This window comes from Pelodiscus sinensis, chromosome 12, assembly GCF_049634645.1.
Source record: "Pelodiscus sinensis isolate JC-2024 chromosome 12, ASM4963464v1, whole genome shotgun sequence".
In the NCBI taxonomy this organism is placed as follows: Eukaryota; Metazoa; Chordata; order Testudines; family Trionychidae; genus Pelodiscus; species Pelodiscus sinensis.
In genome coordinates, this window is record NC_134722.1 from 313612 (window position 1) to 327620 (window position 14009).

Below are 14009 nucleotides of genomic sequence, written 5' to 3' on the forward strand. Positions count from 1 at the left end.
GCACAGAAGGAACCAGGAGCCCCCCAATCCCTTTGGCTTACAAGCGTCCCTTGCGTGGACACTTTGGTCGGTCAGAAAACAATGTACGAAGCAGGCGCAACTAGAATTCACGAGGCAGCAGAGGAAGCTGTTTCAATTTCTTCCAAAGAACAGAAAGTCCACGTTGCCAATCGGACTCTTCCTGCCTGTCCCGCTGTCCAAGCGACTACCAGTCGGTGTTTCGGAGTTGCACTTTTTCTACAGCTGCACGAGCAGCATTTGCTCCTCAAGACCAGAAGGGAAAGTGCCTGTGCCAAGCCTAGGAGGGAGCATGAGCCCTCCTTAACTCTCTCCAGACCAGGGAGAGACAGGCACTGCTACTGGAGAGAACTTAGCTGGCTTTCCACATGCTTTTGTGTCTGTATTGGGTAAAAGAGCATGGATCCAGAAACCTCGAATGTAGCTTCTGCTTTTCCAGCATGGGTGGCTTTGGGCAGATAGCCCTGATGTGGTTCCAACAGATATTCCCCTGAGACACGACTCTTGGATTTAGGTGGAAGCAAATGCACCTCAGCAAGGCCTCAGCAAGGAGACGATGAGGAGTGGGACATGAAGCTGGCCAGTTGTCCCAGCACAAGGGGCTTCTGGGGTCACGGTCTTCTAGGCCCCGAGGCTTCACTCTTCAGGTGGTAATCGCTGGGGCAACAGGGTGCTGAAAGGGTCTAAAGCTTCAGTCATGTTCACGGTGCCTGGCTCAGAAGCTGCTGACGAGGAAGCCGTCGGGACTAAAACAGTGCGCTCGTTCTCTCACGGGTAGGGCTTGAGTTTCCGGGGGGGGTGGGTTGCTGCGGCATCCAGCCCATCCCATAGACTTGTGATGCACAATTAGCCCTTCATTTGGGACGGGGTGGGCAAATGACGGCCCACAAGCCACATCCAGCCCGTAGGCCATTTTAATCTGGCCTGGAGCATCCACTGGGGCGTGCGATTGGGGGCCCACCCTGCTCTGCACGAATCCCAGAAGCACCGGCAGGGCCCCCCTCTGGCTCCTACGTGTAGGGGCAGCCACAGGGCACAAGCACCGCCCCTGCAGCTCCCATTGGCTGGGAACCTCCGTGTAGGAGCCAGGGAGAAGCATGGGGGCACATGGCCTCCCACTGCCATGAGCAGGAGGGGCAAGGAGCCGCCAGCAGGGCCAGAGTCCAGAGGGGCTGGTGCCTGCAGCAGGGATCTGGCCTCCTCCATCCCACACACACACTCACCGGCAGCGCGGGGCCAGGTGGCCCCAGCTCACTCTGCTCTTCCCCCGCTGCTCAGGGGACCACCCCCCACTCCCCAGCGGGAACTGGAGTGATGCAGCCAGAGGAGCAGAGCGAGCTGGGGTAAGCGTGGAGGGGCTGGAGCCCTCCTGTGGGCGTCGAACCCCAGGCTCAGGCTCGAGGCTGGGAGAGAGGCAGGCGGGTAAGGGCGGGGAAGAGGCCCCCTATCGTTTCCACACACTGATGTGGTACTTGGGCCAAAAGTTCAACCCCGTGTAGGGTAATTCCAGCCTTCTGGCTGCAAACTGCTCCAAGGAAGCCGAGCACAAACGGAGGCAGCATCAGGGAACGCTGTGGCCCCAGAAACAGCCTGCAGCGAAAGCTGCGCCTCTTGGGGGGGACAGGTCACCTCTGCATCTCCCCCAGAGCGAGAGGGGCAAGGGTGATTGTGGAGGGGGCAGAGGCTCTCCTAGGCACGGGGAGACCTGCTGGTAGGAGAGGGCCACTTGCTTCTAGCTCGCTGTCAGCAGCAGAAGGGGCTGTCCCATTTACTTTGCACAGGGTGGCTTCTGAACACTAATCACAACAGACGTGCTGGTCTCCTTGGCCATCGCTGCCGGAGCAGACCCACAGACAGGCTGCGGGGCTCAGGCTAGTGGCAGATGTTTGCCGCGATGCTGCAAGTGGGTGGGCCCTGCAGCCCGAACATCCACGCCACAGTCGCACATGCCTGCTGCAGGCGTTTGGCCGTGGTGATGCCCTGGCCCCTCATTGCAGCAGGCGCCTGGGGGACGCAGAAAGTGGAACCGCACTCCCTTTCACAGGGCCAGGGCCAGGGCCAAGCCCCCGCCTGAGTGACGCAGGGCCCCGCGTGGCTCTCCCAGCTACCGAAGCCTTGCTCGCTCCCCTGGAACTGTGTGAGTAGCTGCTGGCAGGCTGCGGTGCCCTTGGCACAACAATCCATCCCCCAGAGGTGTAAACGCCCCGCTCAGCAGGGGGAGCCTCCCTTGCCGCTGGCCTGCACAGCGAGGAGGAAGACGGGCCCTGCGGAGGCCATTCGCTCAGAGTTAGGGCCCCGTGGCACAGGGCCCCTTTCTGGTCTCCCAAAGCCAGACTGCTGGGCGAAGTCGTGGCCTGCTTGAGGACGTGGCTAAGCAGTTCCACGGCGGCATGTCAAATCCTGCTACAGTTAACCCGTTTAACATTACGTTTAGCCGGTTAATTGATTCAACCGGATGCTGCCCCACCCCCACCCCCACGGGCTGCAGCAGGGGGACCGGGCCTGCCCCAGACAAGGGCTGCTCTGACTGGCGGTGGGTGGGGAGCTGCTCCTGCCCGTCAGTTAACCAGAACCAGTGCACATCACCTGGTAAGCGGGTGCCTATTCCACAGTGACGGAAACAACGCCCTTCGGAAAGCAGCCCGTGCACTGGCTGCTGTCCTGAGCCAGCAGTGATTTGGGAAGGGAGCATGGAGCTTCCGGCGGCAGTCCTGCCCGTTTCAGACCAGGGTTTTATGTGGGTAGATACCACTGAAGCAGCTGCTCTCTAGTTCAGCGAGCCCTGAAACATTCCAGTGCCGGAGCAGCAGCTGGCTTATCCCCTAGCAGACTGGAAAAATCCAATCTCTTCGGCTAGCGACATCCAGCCCTAGAAGTTCAGAAGTCAGGCTGCCCGGGGAAGTGCCCTGCTTTCTGGAGGGGATACAGGATCTTGACTTGTGGGAGGTGGAGTGGCTGGTCTTTGGAGAGAGCCAAAGCCAGCTGTGCTATACCTGGTCTGCATACTAACGCCAAACTGGCTTTGACCTGTCAAACCTTCCTGCCTCTTCTGCAGCGGGGTCCCACCGGCTCTCAGGCAGAGTTTTAGACACTGTTGTTCTGATTTGCAGCAAACTAATTCACGATGAGACCATCCTGCAAACAGCAGAAGAGCCACTGAGCTCCAGAGAAACAACACATCCCGATTTGCAGCCTTCCGAGTCCGGGTAATTGGCTAAAATGGCATGGAAGGGTCACTTCATTGTGAATGCACCATTCCCATGGCTTGCTCCTGGAGACAAACTACCTGTCCATTCACTCTGCAACTATGGTATCGGAGGGAGACTGCACTGACCTTGCGAGGCCCCTTCGCACCCGTGTGTTCTATGAGTCTAGGACTGTTCTTTGATCCACGGAAACAGGACTTGATCATCAATCTGACGACTTACATCTTGAGGAAACGTGTAGGAGCCCGGAGGCCTCAGGTCTCCATGACCCTGACGACTCAAAGCTCCCAGGTGCCCCCTCGGCTCACACTGTCGCTATCTAATGAAGAACAGGGGAGAAGTACCCACGTGAAGCCATTCCCTGGGAGCGCCCATCACAGAAGAGGGCCTCTGGCCTGCCGAGAGGGAACAAAAAGGGCACCGCTCCCAGACATGCACTACCCTGCTGTACAACTGGGAGCCTGTCAGCCAGACTGCAGGATCAGACCCCAGACATACCGGGTATAAGCACGCAGCTGATGAATGCCCTCAGGACTGCTGCCTTGTGTTTGCTCCCCATCAGAAGCCTGATCTTCTGGAGAGGTGGAAGTGGCAGCTAGAAGGCTGAGGGTGAAGAGCAGGGGTCATGCTTCCCAAAGAAGCTACGCATGATGTGAGTTGCTTAACTATTGGTTTAATTCCCAGAGAGCCTGGACAGGACAGAGCAGCATTTCCTTTCAGAACAACAAACTTTTCCTGCACCAAGTCTCTCGCAGGTTCCCGTTATCTCAGGAGAATCGAGCCCCATTCCCACGGTTGTTTCTTGGGGCAGACTCCCCTGCAAAGGGAAGAGGGCCCTATTTTGGCCTGCTTTGGCCTGAAGGGAGCATGTCCCATTCAGTGACCTCTGGGATCCAGCAGGGAATGGAACAGGAAGTGGGGGAGAGGCTAAATCTCTTAGAACTGATGTCCAGCCACACAGCACACTCGGAGTCCTCAGGAGTAGAGGCCATTCATTAGCTGGGGCTGGAACGACAAATACGGATGTTTGCAGAACAATTCAAACCCTTCCCTGGGGGACTCAGAACAGAGCACAGAGCTGTAGAAATCTAACTCCCTAGGAGCTGAGTCAACAGCGGCAGGAGGCTGCACAATTCTCTGGCTGGTTTCAACAGAGCTGAGGCGTCTCTAAGGGCTCTACCACCAGTACCTTGTTCTCCTCTGAGGCAGACCTACTGCAGGGGATGCAGAAACAGGAGGCTGAAGGATCTAGACAGGAGCCTGAGCCTTGTCTGGAGGAAGAGACTTCCTGGGGAATGGAGACGCTGCTCTGTCATCGCTCTCTGACACAGGCGGTGGAGAGCCATAGGGCCTGAAAGCCCTCTGTACCCACCTTGAGGAAATCCCAGGTAAAGCTCTGGTGCTGTCCAAGATCACCCCGGTGCTCCCTTGAGATGGACCCGCAGAAGAGTGACCAAAAACCTGCTTTTCTCAACATCTACACTTGGAAGGGAGCGAGTGGGGACCTTGCAGGACGTGTGGGCTCTGTGGTCGGATGCACTGGCCTAGTCTAGGAGAAGGGCTCCTTCCAAGGGCTGCTCTGTATGGTCTGGAGACAGCCTGACTGATCAGAAAGCACCTGACGCATGCTTAGAAGAGCAATGAGGTGCAGCGCTCATGGCAGGTCCAAGCCTGCTGACATGTCCTCTGGACTCTTCTCTTCTGTTCCTTGGCCATGCCCGTCTGCTGAGCGCTCTCAGGGAAATCTCGCTGTGCTCCAGCAGACGTGATGGGGGCTCTTTGCTAGAGCACTTTTTCTTACCACGTGGCTTCCTCAAACCAACGGGCTCTGCTGGATCTGCTCTACCTAGCTTCACTCAGAGATCGGTGTACTAATTGGGAGCTAGCAGCCCTATCTTCGTTGTGACGCTAACTGTGGTTCTAGTTTCCTGTAATAGGGAACGTGGATGGGAGTACGCAACACAAGTGCAACCCAGCCTATTCGATAAGATTGTTTATGAAAACCAGTCAGCGTGGGGGAAAAGACTGAATTAGTTTAAACAAATAGGTTTCACCAATACCGCTCATGCCTGTTAAACAAGAGGAGTATGGGATTGGAAATCAATGATCCAAAATTGGAGTGTCGGAAATTAGGTCTAATTCATGCAGAGAACAAGGAGAGCTCAGACTAGTCTGCCCATTGCTCCGCTGGGGCCGTCACCGAAGAGTCTTGTCAGGAGAAGTTGGGAAATGGGAGCAGAACAACTGCTGGCTGAAAGGGGGAGAGGCAGCAAGTTTCATCGTGACCACGAGCTCCTCCATCTCCTGGCCCTCTGGAACTGAACCCAGCACCCTGGGACCATGCGGAGCCCACTCTGAGTGGGCCAAAAGCGGAACCCAGCCAATATCGGCCCCACCAGGGCTCAGGCTAATCCCTCACGGCTGAGTGTGAGTTCACGAGCCATGACCGTGTTTTGCTGGGAGTCTGTGACACAAGGCAGCACAAGTGCCCTGAGCAGCCGGGCACGGACATGGGCGGCAGGTCTCGGGAAGGGCTGGGAAGACAGCGCCATGGCTATGTTGCAAGTGTGAATCTGTGGCAACGGCAAGGGCTGCATCTCCGGGGTTCTCGTCCCTCCCTTTGTGTGCGAGTTGCTCTGGTGTTTCGTCTGGGCAGCAGGGTTGGACTGCCACCTCAGCAATAGCCACAGCTCAAGAGCTGCTCAGCTAACCTCCCCTCTGCTGCTGAAATGAGAGCTCTCCCCCGCCACGCGTCTTTCCTAGGGCTCGCTTTCGCTTTGCAGTAGCGTCTTTGCCAAGCAAATAAGCCCCGAGAGCACTCTCTGCTCCAAACCCTGGAGCGTGTTAAACACGGTTCAGCGCTGGGCCGTTTCAGGGTCTGTTAACACTGTTTTAGCAGCGAGTCTCCCAGGCTCCTGCACTGGACAGAGAAGCTGGTGGCAGGCTGTCTGGGTCCTGGAACAGCGACGGCAATTTCCTGCAGTCTCTTTGGGAGATCCACCGGGTTACGAGCATGTCTCATCAAAGGCCAGGGACTGTATGTCGGGGGGTGGGGGGTGGGGGGGGTGTGTCTGTATGTCGTTCCGTGTGTGTGTGTGTGTGTGTGTGTGTGTGTGTGTGTGTGTGTGTGTGTGTGTGTGTGTGTGCACCATAGTGCTCCAGGAGTTCAGAACAGTGGGGTGGGGGATTATTCAGCCAGTTCCCTCCTCCTGTAACATCCTTGAGGAACTGCCACCTCCGGGAGAGGCTCCCCCACTCGTTCAAAGTGCCTGTGCTGGGTGACAGCAGACAGAGAAGGGTCTGAGTTTGCACTGGTTCAGGCCTTCCTTCCCAGCTGGCGAAGGGAGAGGAAGGGAGGGACCTGGGGGGAGGGTGACATGTTCTTAACCCCTGTCAATGGACAACAGGCCACCAGGGGATCATGTTCCCCTTTTACTGCCAACTCCTGCACCAAAGCCTCAGCGGCTGCATGGCAAGATAAGAGGCTGCTCCGTGAGAGGTACTGTGAAGGCCTCATATAAACCCTCTGGCTTTCCCGTCACCATACCCACCTCAACACAAACAGCTGCAAGATACTGGCAATTAGGGGAGCAGCCCTACACTGAACTGAATTGAATGCTGGCAAAGTTGCATGGTCTGTATTATTCCTTTCCATACTGCATTCAACAAAAGTCTCAATTTTCATGTTACTCGAAGGGGCTGCAGAATTTACAGAAAGCCAGGCCCTTGCTCCAGAGAACACGGCCGTGCTCTCTGGAGGTGAAGAGACGCACCGCGAGGCAGCAGGCCTCTTGCCTTGCTAGAGAACTCGGGTTAGGGAAGTAGAGGTAAAAAGCAGCCTTTCCAGCCCGCCAAGTAACGGCCCAGATAAGGGGCCCTGGAACCCGATTTCTGGCATTCCCAGCCCTCTGTGCTGAAGATGCAATAGTAGGGGAAGGTCCCCGGGGAGCAGGGAGAACCCACCTGTGTTGGATGGAGTGAAGCCTGGCAAGGATGGGCTGTTGAGGCCTGGGAGCAGGGCTGGAGGGATGCCCTGTAGTGCTGGGTACGCAGTGGGAAGGTTAAGAGCTTGTAGAGGGGAATTCTCAAACATGCCCTGCTGCTGAGCTGCCAGACCAAGAACCTCATTGGCTTTTTTGATCCGGTCCAACTCCTGCTGAGCCATCAACTGACGTACAGTAGCTGGGTCAAAGTACTCCTTCTCCTTGTCCAGCTGGCTCCCAATGGTGTCTTTAACTTTGGAGATATGCTGTTGAGAGAAGATATGGTCACGTACAGACAGCCGAGCGCTGTACTTGATGCCACACAAAGTGCACTCTGTTTTGGGTCCCTCATAACTTGTTTGGTTTATACCAAAATGCTTGGCCATGCTTAGCTTGGACTTCTTCTCCTTTGCCCTAGCATTCTGGAACCAGACCTGAACAACTCTCTTTGGCAGTCCAATGTCATTACCCAGGACCTCACACTCCAGCATGGTGGGCGTCCTGTAGTCGTTAAAGCAGGACTTTAGGACTTTTAGCTGGAGATTAGTCATCTGAGTGCGAAAACGTTTCTGCCCTGGCCGCTCCCCACTGTCTCCAGACTTGCCTGCTGAGCCACTGGCCCCAGGGCTGGGCGAGCAGGGGTCTGCAAGGCTGGAGGTCTCGCTATAGTCCACAGTTCCCTCGTTGTCATACTCTTTACTGTAAAAGCTGGGGGCAGGGCTGACAAGGCCAGAAGACAACCGATCTTCATACTCAGACATTGCAATCATGGCAGCCTTTGTCAGGCCCTCACTAGGTCCCGAGGTCGACTTGTGGTCGGTTGCAATCCCCGTGGCACTATCGTTGTCCGCATTGCCTTCATCTCCCGTTGTAGTGTCTGTGATTGCAGTGTTGACAGAAGAACAGTCATCATTGTCCAACTTTGTTTGGTCAAAACTCAGATTCACCGAGGATATGGAGGGGCTTTCAAAGTCTTCTATTCCTTCCACTTTAATGGAGGACGGACTAAGTAGAGTTCGAGGGGAGAGCTCCATGGTTTTGCTTGCTGGTGAGAGAGGAACCCCCTGACCATCACTACTGGTTGGTGGCAAGTGGGAAAAGTTTGCTCCATCAAAGATGTCCCCTTTCATTTGGAGTCCTCCATCACAGTCCAAGAGCATAGCAGACAAAGTCAAGTTGTACCCAGCTCTCTTAGCCTCGTGCCAGTGCCGGGATCGAATATGAGCTTCCAGGGCTGTCTTTGCTTTAAAGAGAGCTCTGCAGAAAGGACACCGCCTATGGGCTTGGGCCGGCCCCACAGCTCTAAACTGCCCCTTTCTTTCCCGCGCTCGAGTGTTCTGAAACCAAACCTGCACAACACGCTTCTTCAAGCCCACCTCATGCGCAATGTGGTCCAACATCTTCCGGGTTGGGTTAGAGTCGAGCAGGTACTTCTGGTACAGAATTTCCAGCTGCTCCGGGGTAATCGTTGTCCTCAGACGCTTGTCTCTCTGAGGCTCTTCTCCACCAGTCCCACTGTCGTTTTCCCCAGGGCTTGCACTGGCCTTTTCCTCCAGCTTTCTCTTCAGCGTGTTCATGGTGGACGTGGGGGTTGGGGGTGAAGTGGCTGAGCTTGCTGGAATCTGAGGTAGAGTCCCAGATAGCAGCTGGCTAGCAAGTAGTGGATTACTGGGGTCGAAAAGCATGAAAGGCATATCTAATGTCCTGTCCAGAAACTGCGGATGGATGAACTGGTTTTGTGCACTCAGAAAATGGAGCTGCTGGTGCTCCTGCCAATGCTCAAAGGAGGGAAACGCCAGTTTGCACTGGTCACACTGGTACGGGATTAATTGAGGAGGTAGGTTTGCCAGTTGTTGCGGGGTGGATGTGTGAAGGGGCTTGAGGGAAAGATGTGAGAGTTGAGATGGACTTGGGCTTGATTGTGGCAAAGGACACTGGGGTGCCTGTGCCGGAGGCTGTTGTTGTAACAAGGGTGGGGACGACAACGGTGAGATCTTTTGGTGTGTTGAACTTGTCTTCTGTTCTCCTTGGTCTTGATGCTGCTGCTGAGTCTCTTGCTTTGGTTGCACTTGCTTGTCTTGAGTTTGGTTTGGCTGTGTACTTGGAGGTTCAGATTGCTTTGGTTTCTCATCAGTAGCTTCTGCTTTAGAACTATACATGGAGGAGTCCTCTGCCTCAGCACTGAGCTGCAAGAAGGCTGAAGAGGTTGCATTAGCTGCAGATGTGGGGGTGCTGTAAGCTTGAGAGGGCATTGGTGTGCTGCAGGAGGAACTGGTTGGTGTCAACAGCTCCATCGCATCCATAGAGTCTTCGTTCTGGCTATCGTCCTGTCCATCCTCGTCCTCGTCCTTGTAGCAAAGCTTTTTCTGGTGTTTAATAAGATCAAAAATGCGCTGAAAGACTAGACTACATTTCTTGCACTGGTAATTCAAGTTGCTCGTTCGGATGTACCTGTCATTTGTGAGCTCCCGCCGCTCCCCGTCTTTGCCTTCCCCTTGGTTCTCATAGTTCTTCCTTGCTTTCTGGCGGGCGTTCTGGAACCACACCACAATAACACGAGTAGGGAGGTTCAGCAAATTCGAAAGTTGTTCAAATTCATCATCCTTTGGATAAGCATTCGCATCAAAAAAGTCCTGCAGGACTCTGAGCTGGTAATCAGTGAACCGCGTCCTCGAGGACCTCTTGCTTCCCCAGTATTCGTGCTTCTGAGGCTCTGGAGAGGGAGGCCGTGAATCTATCTTCAGTTCTTCCAGGCTGGTAATTGGAGGGTTGCTAAAGTTGTATGGGGAATCCTTGTTGCGCTGGCGTTCTTTGAACAGAGTGTTTCTAAACCAGTGTTTGATCACTTTCTGTGGCAGCCCAGACTTGTCTGCCATCTCTTTGATCTGTTCCTCACTGGGAGAGTTGTTAATATCAAAATACTGCCGAAGAACTCTGAGCTGGTCATCTGTGATCCGAGTACGTGGCCTCTTGTTCTGCTGCTGCTGGAGAAGGCTGGGGTTGAGCTGATGTTGGTACAGCTGAGCCAGGTCTGCCGGCAGAGGGTCTACAGGCCCCAGCTGAGGCGGTAACTGAGCAGGTAATGTTTGCAGTGGCATAGTTTGCATCATAAGGGGTGAGAAGATGGGCAGCTCCATGGGCATAGAGAGCTGGGCGAGTGGCACGGATGGCTGGGCTGGTGCGATGGTAGGAGCAGTAATAGAGGGTGCAGAAGTGGGAATGGCGGGTGTGGAAGCAGGCTGCGGAGGTGCTGCAGGGAGGGGAGGAGGGGGAGGAGGTGGAGGCGGTGGTGGCTCTGGAGTCTGAGGTCTCAAGGGATACAGTTTCTCATAGTGCTCCCTGTACTGTTTGGCAAACCTCTCCAGCTGCTTGAAGGGAAAGTAGTGTTGATGAACATGCTCTTGGTGACTCTTCAGGATGAGGATGTTCGAGAAAAGCTTGCCACACGCGTCACATTCAAGCTTTTCCAAGTTCTCGCCCTGTTCTGCCTTCCCAGTTTTCTTTTGCACCTTCTGCTTGTTCTCATTGTACTGAATAACCAGCTCAAAGCCAAAGTTTTCCAGCAAGGCTTTTGTGGCATTGCCCCTTGCATCCGATGCGATCCGTGGCGGGAGCAGGGAGGGCTCTGAACCAGTGCCCGAAGCAAAGTCTTTCTTCTCTTTGGGCTTTAAGTTGTCTGGCAGAGACTCCTTGGACAAGGAACTGCTGTCGCCCCTCTCTGCGTTTTCCCTTTGGGCCTCCTTTTCCTTCTCCCTCACAACGGACTTGTGTTTCTTCTCTGGGGGCTGGCTCTGCTGCACATGGCCAGGGTGTCCCTGCGACAGAGTGAGCTGCCCGGGCTGCTGCTGTAACAGCTGGCCGTGGCTCTGCGGCGGGAGCTGGACTTGAGCCTTTAAGTCTTCCAGCAAGCTGGGCCCGGTGCCAGAGAGCGTCAGCGCCCCGCTGGTCACAGGCAGGCTAACGTCTGGGCTGAGCTGGAACTCGGCGCTGGGGATGTAGAAGGGGAAGAGAAGATGCTGCTGCTGCTGCAGCTGGAGGAGGGTCTCGGTGGTCATGGGGAAGTGCGGCAAGAGGGCCGGGTTGAAGAGCTGAGACTGCAGGAGGGCGGCTTGCTGCTGCAGCTCTTGCTGGAGGTGGGCCTGCACCTGGGCCTGTGCCTGGGCTAAGGTCTGAGCCTGCTGCTGCTGCTGCTGCTGCTGCCTGGAGGCAATCATGTCGGCCAGCTTCTTCCGGTTGGCGTCCTTCGGCTCGGCCACGCTGGTGCTCAGGGGGTTACTCGCAGGTGGCCCGCCCAGGCTCTCGCTGGGCCCTTGGCTGAGGGGGCCAGGGGCTGGTGCTGTGCTGGTGCTGCTGGGCTTGGTGGTGGTGACAGTGCCAGAGCTGCTCGTGCTCACTGGGCTCGGGGTGGATGAGCCCAGGGACAGGCTGCTGCTGCTATTGCCGCCTCCACTGCTGCTGCCGCTGGCGGCTTCCAGCTTTGCGGCGCGCGCCTTCGTCTGGTGCAGCACCGAGCGCATGTGGATCTCCAGCGTGGAGCTCTGGCTGTACGCCACACTGCAGGTGTTGCACTTAAAGGGCTTGTTGTCTGGGCTGCTGGTCGGCTCCGGCTGCCCCGTAGCAGACTCCTGGAGGGCTCTCTTCAATTTATGCAGATGAGAGACCGAATTGTAATGGACCAAAAGAATGTTCTTCTGCGTGAAAGACTCTTTGCAGACTGTGCACTTGTAGGGGCGAGAGGGGTCTAGAAACTTCTCCATGGTGAAGTTAGGACCTTTCCTGAAAGGAAGGGCCCTCTTAGGTTCCAAGCCCGAGTCTTCTTGTACGGACCCCGAATCGCTTCCAGTAGGGCTCTGTTTGTCTTCCAGGTCGCTCTCTTCCTCTTTCTCATCTTCCACAATGATCGTGTGGTCGTCAGCCAGCGCAGGGTCGCCCATAGCCAGGAGGTCGCCGTTCACCAAAAGACCGCTGTACAGCTGCTGAATGTCGGCTTCGCTCAGCTCCAGATGGCTCGTCTCCAGGTGCTTCTTCAGCGCTTGGAAGGTTCGGAAACTGCGCTGGCAGAGGCAGCACATGGTGGCTGCTCTGATGACATGGTACTGCGAGTGAAGCTGCAGCTTCTCGATGGTTTTGAAGGCCAGGCTGCACTGGTTGCAACGGTACTTGTAGACGTGGCGGTCGGACACCGGGAGCTGGGGCCGCTTCGCGTGAACCTCATTGAAGTGCGTCTGAAGGGCCGCTGAGCTTTTGAACAGCTGGCTGCACCCCTTCTTCCAGCAAAGGAAGCCAGAGTCCTCTCTGGCAGAGCTGTGGTCGGCAGCAACGGGCTTCACCTCCCCACAGTGTTCGACGCTCTCTGAAGACAGGAGGCTCTTTCCAGACTCCTCAGAGGTCTCTGAAAACAGAACCAGACCAAACGGGTGAAGTGATGCAAGGAGGACAGGGCTTGTCTCTGTCACTCTCACACTCCTGCAATAAAAGCACGTGTGACTGCTCATTTCTCGCTTTGAATCCCACCCAGTCCTCCTCCTTGGCCACAGGTGGAGGCATCTGCCTTCAACACGACTTGTCGTGAGGCTCAGCACGTGTTCCTCCAGCCACCCCGCCGCCCAAGTGTGCCACAGCCCCCCAAGAGCCCTCTCAGAACATTCGCGTTCTCCTCTGTATGCCTCCCCGACCCCCCGCCAGTCTCAGGGAAGCCATGCCCCAGCTACATGCCTGCACGCTAGCCTTAGCGCCGAAGGGCAGCAGGTCCTCCTAACAGGCAGCCTAAGTTCTCACTCTGAGCTCCCCTCTCTCTCTGCATTATCGCCCCTGCACAGCCCTACACTGTTTCTCGTCCGCCTTGACGTTTGCAGCCTTCGAGTGTCGGTGGACTCCCACATCGCCCACTTAGCAGCTGTTCAAACAAGCCGGTATATCTACCCTCATGAATTCTTCCTCCAATTCAACCCTGTAGCCCCATAACTAGCTTGGTGGCTTTTCCTTGCTGTCCCGGCAGCCTGTCAAAATCTTGCTGCTCAGGACGTGCCAAGAACTGAATGTGACATTTGAGGCTCAAGGCCACTCAGGCTGCAACGAAAGGGAGTAAAATTCAGCCCCGACCGGCCCTGACCCCACTCAAGGCCGCGATGCTGAAGGAGAACTCGGCCATTCCAGTGCCCAAGAGAGCAGAGCAGTTCTGGCCAGGGCGAGGCAGTCCTACAGGTGGAGGCCGAGGAGGGGGGTTGAGAAATCACCACTCCTGCAACCCAGGAACACATGCAGGCCCCCGGCCCGAAGCAGGTGGTGGTCATCGTAATCCCAAACTTCCCTGCCAAGCTCTCCTGCTGTGGTCTCTGCACCAGGCTGGACACCAACAGAATCTGGCATCGAGGGGCCTATGCTAACGGTCAGGGGAGTTCAGCACTGGATTAAGTTGCTTGGGGGGGTATTGAAGAGCAACTTGGACAGGCATCTGTCAGGGATGGTCTAGACAGTGCCGGGTCCTGCTGTGAGAGCAGAGGACTGGACTTGAGCTCTCGAGGTCCCTGCCAGTTCTAGTGTTCTGTGGTTCTGTGCACCCAAAACAGCAGCGTCCTTCTTTTGCTGCCATTTTGCACTACGAAGTCAGGACTGATGAGTTGGCTCCTGTCGCTAGCAGGCCTGACCTTACTACGTAACAGGGTAATAAAAAAGGCCAATGCAATTTTGAGCTGCTTTGCTACCCTGCCTTCCCCATGGTGTTACTTCAGTGACATTCGCTGCTTCCTGGGCTGTCTGAAAGGCACTGAGCAAAAAGGTGAAAACTTCTAGATCTCTCTAC

The 14009-nt window shown here is 55.9% G+C and overlaps 1 protein-coding gene across 6 annotated transcripts in view; it reads right to left on the reverse strand.

Annotated features, from left to right (window-relative positions):
- Positions 1-14009, reverse strand: part of ZFHX3 (zinc finger homeobox 3) — a 1230042-nt gene that overhangs the window by 11366 nt on the left and 1204667 nt on the right. For all 6 annotated transcript variants that reach the window (XM_075939761.1, XM_075939759.1, XM_075939760.1 and 3 more), the window contains one exon: positions 7188-12599. In XM_075939761.1, the coding sequence (XP_075795876.1) occupies positions 7188-12599 (5412 nt within the window). The remainder of the gene's footprint in view (positions 1-7187; positions 12600-14009) is intronic.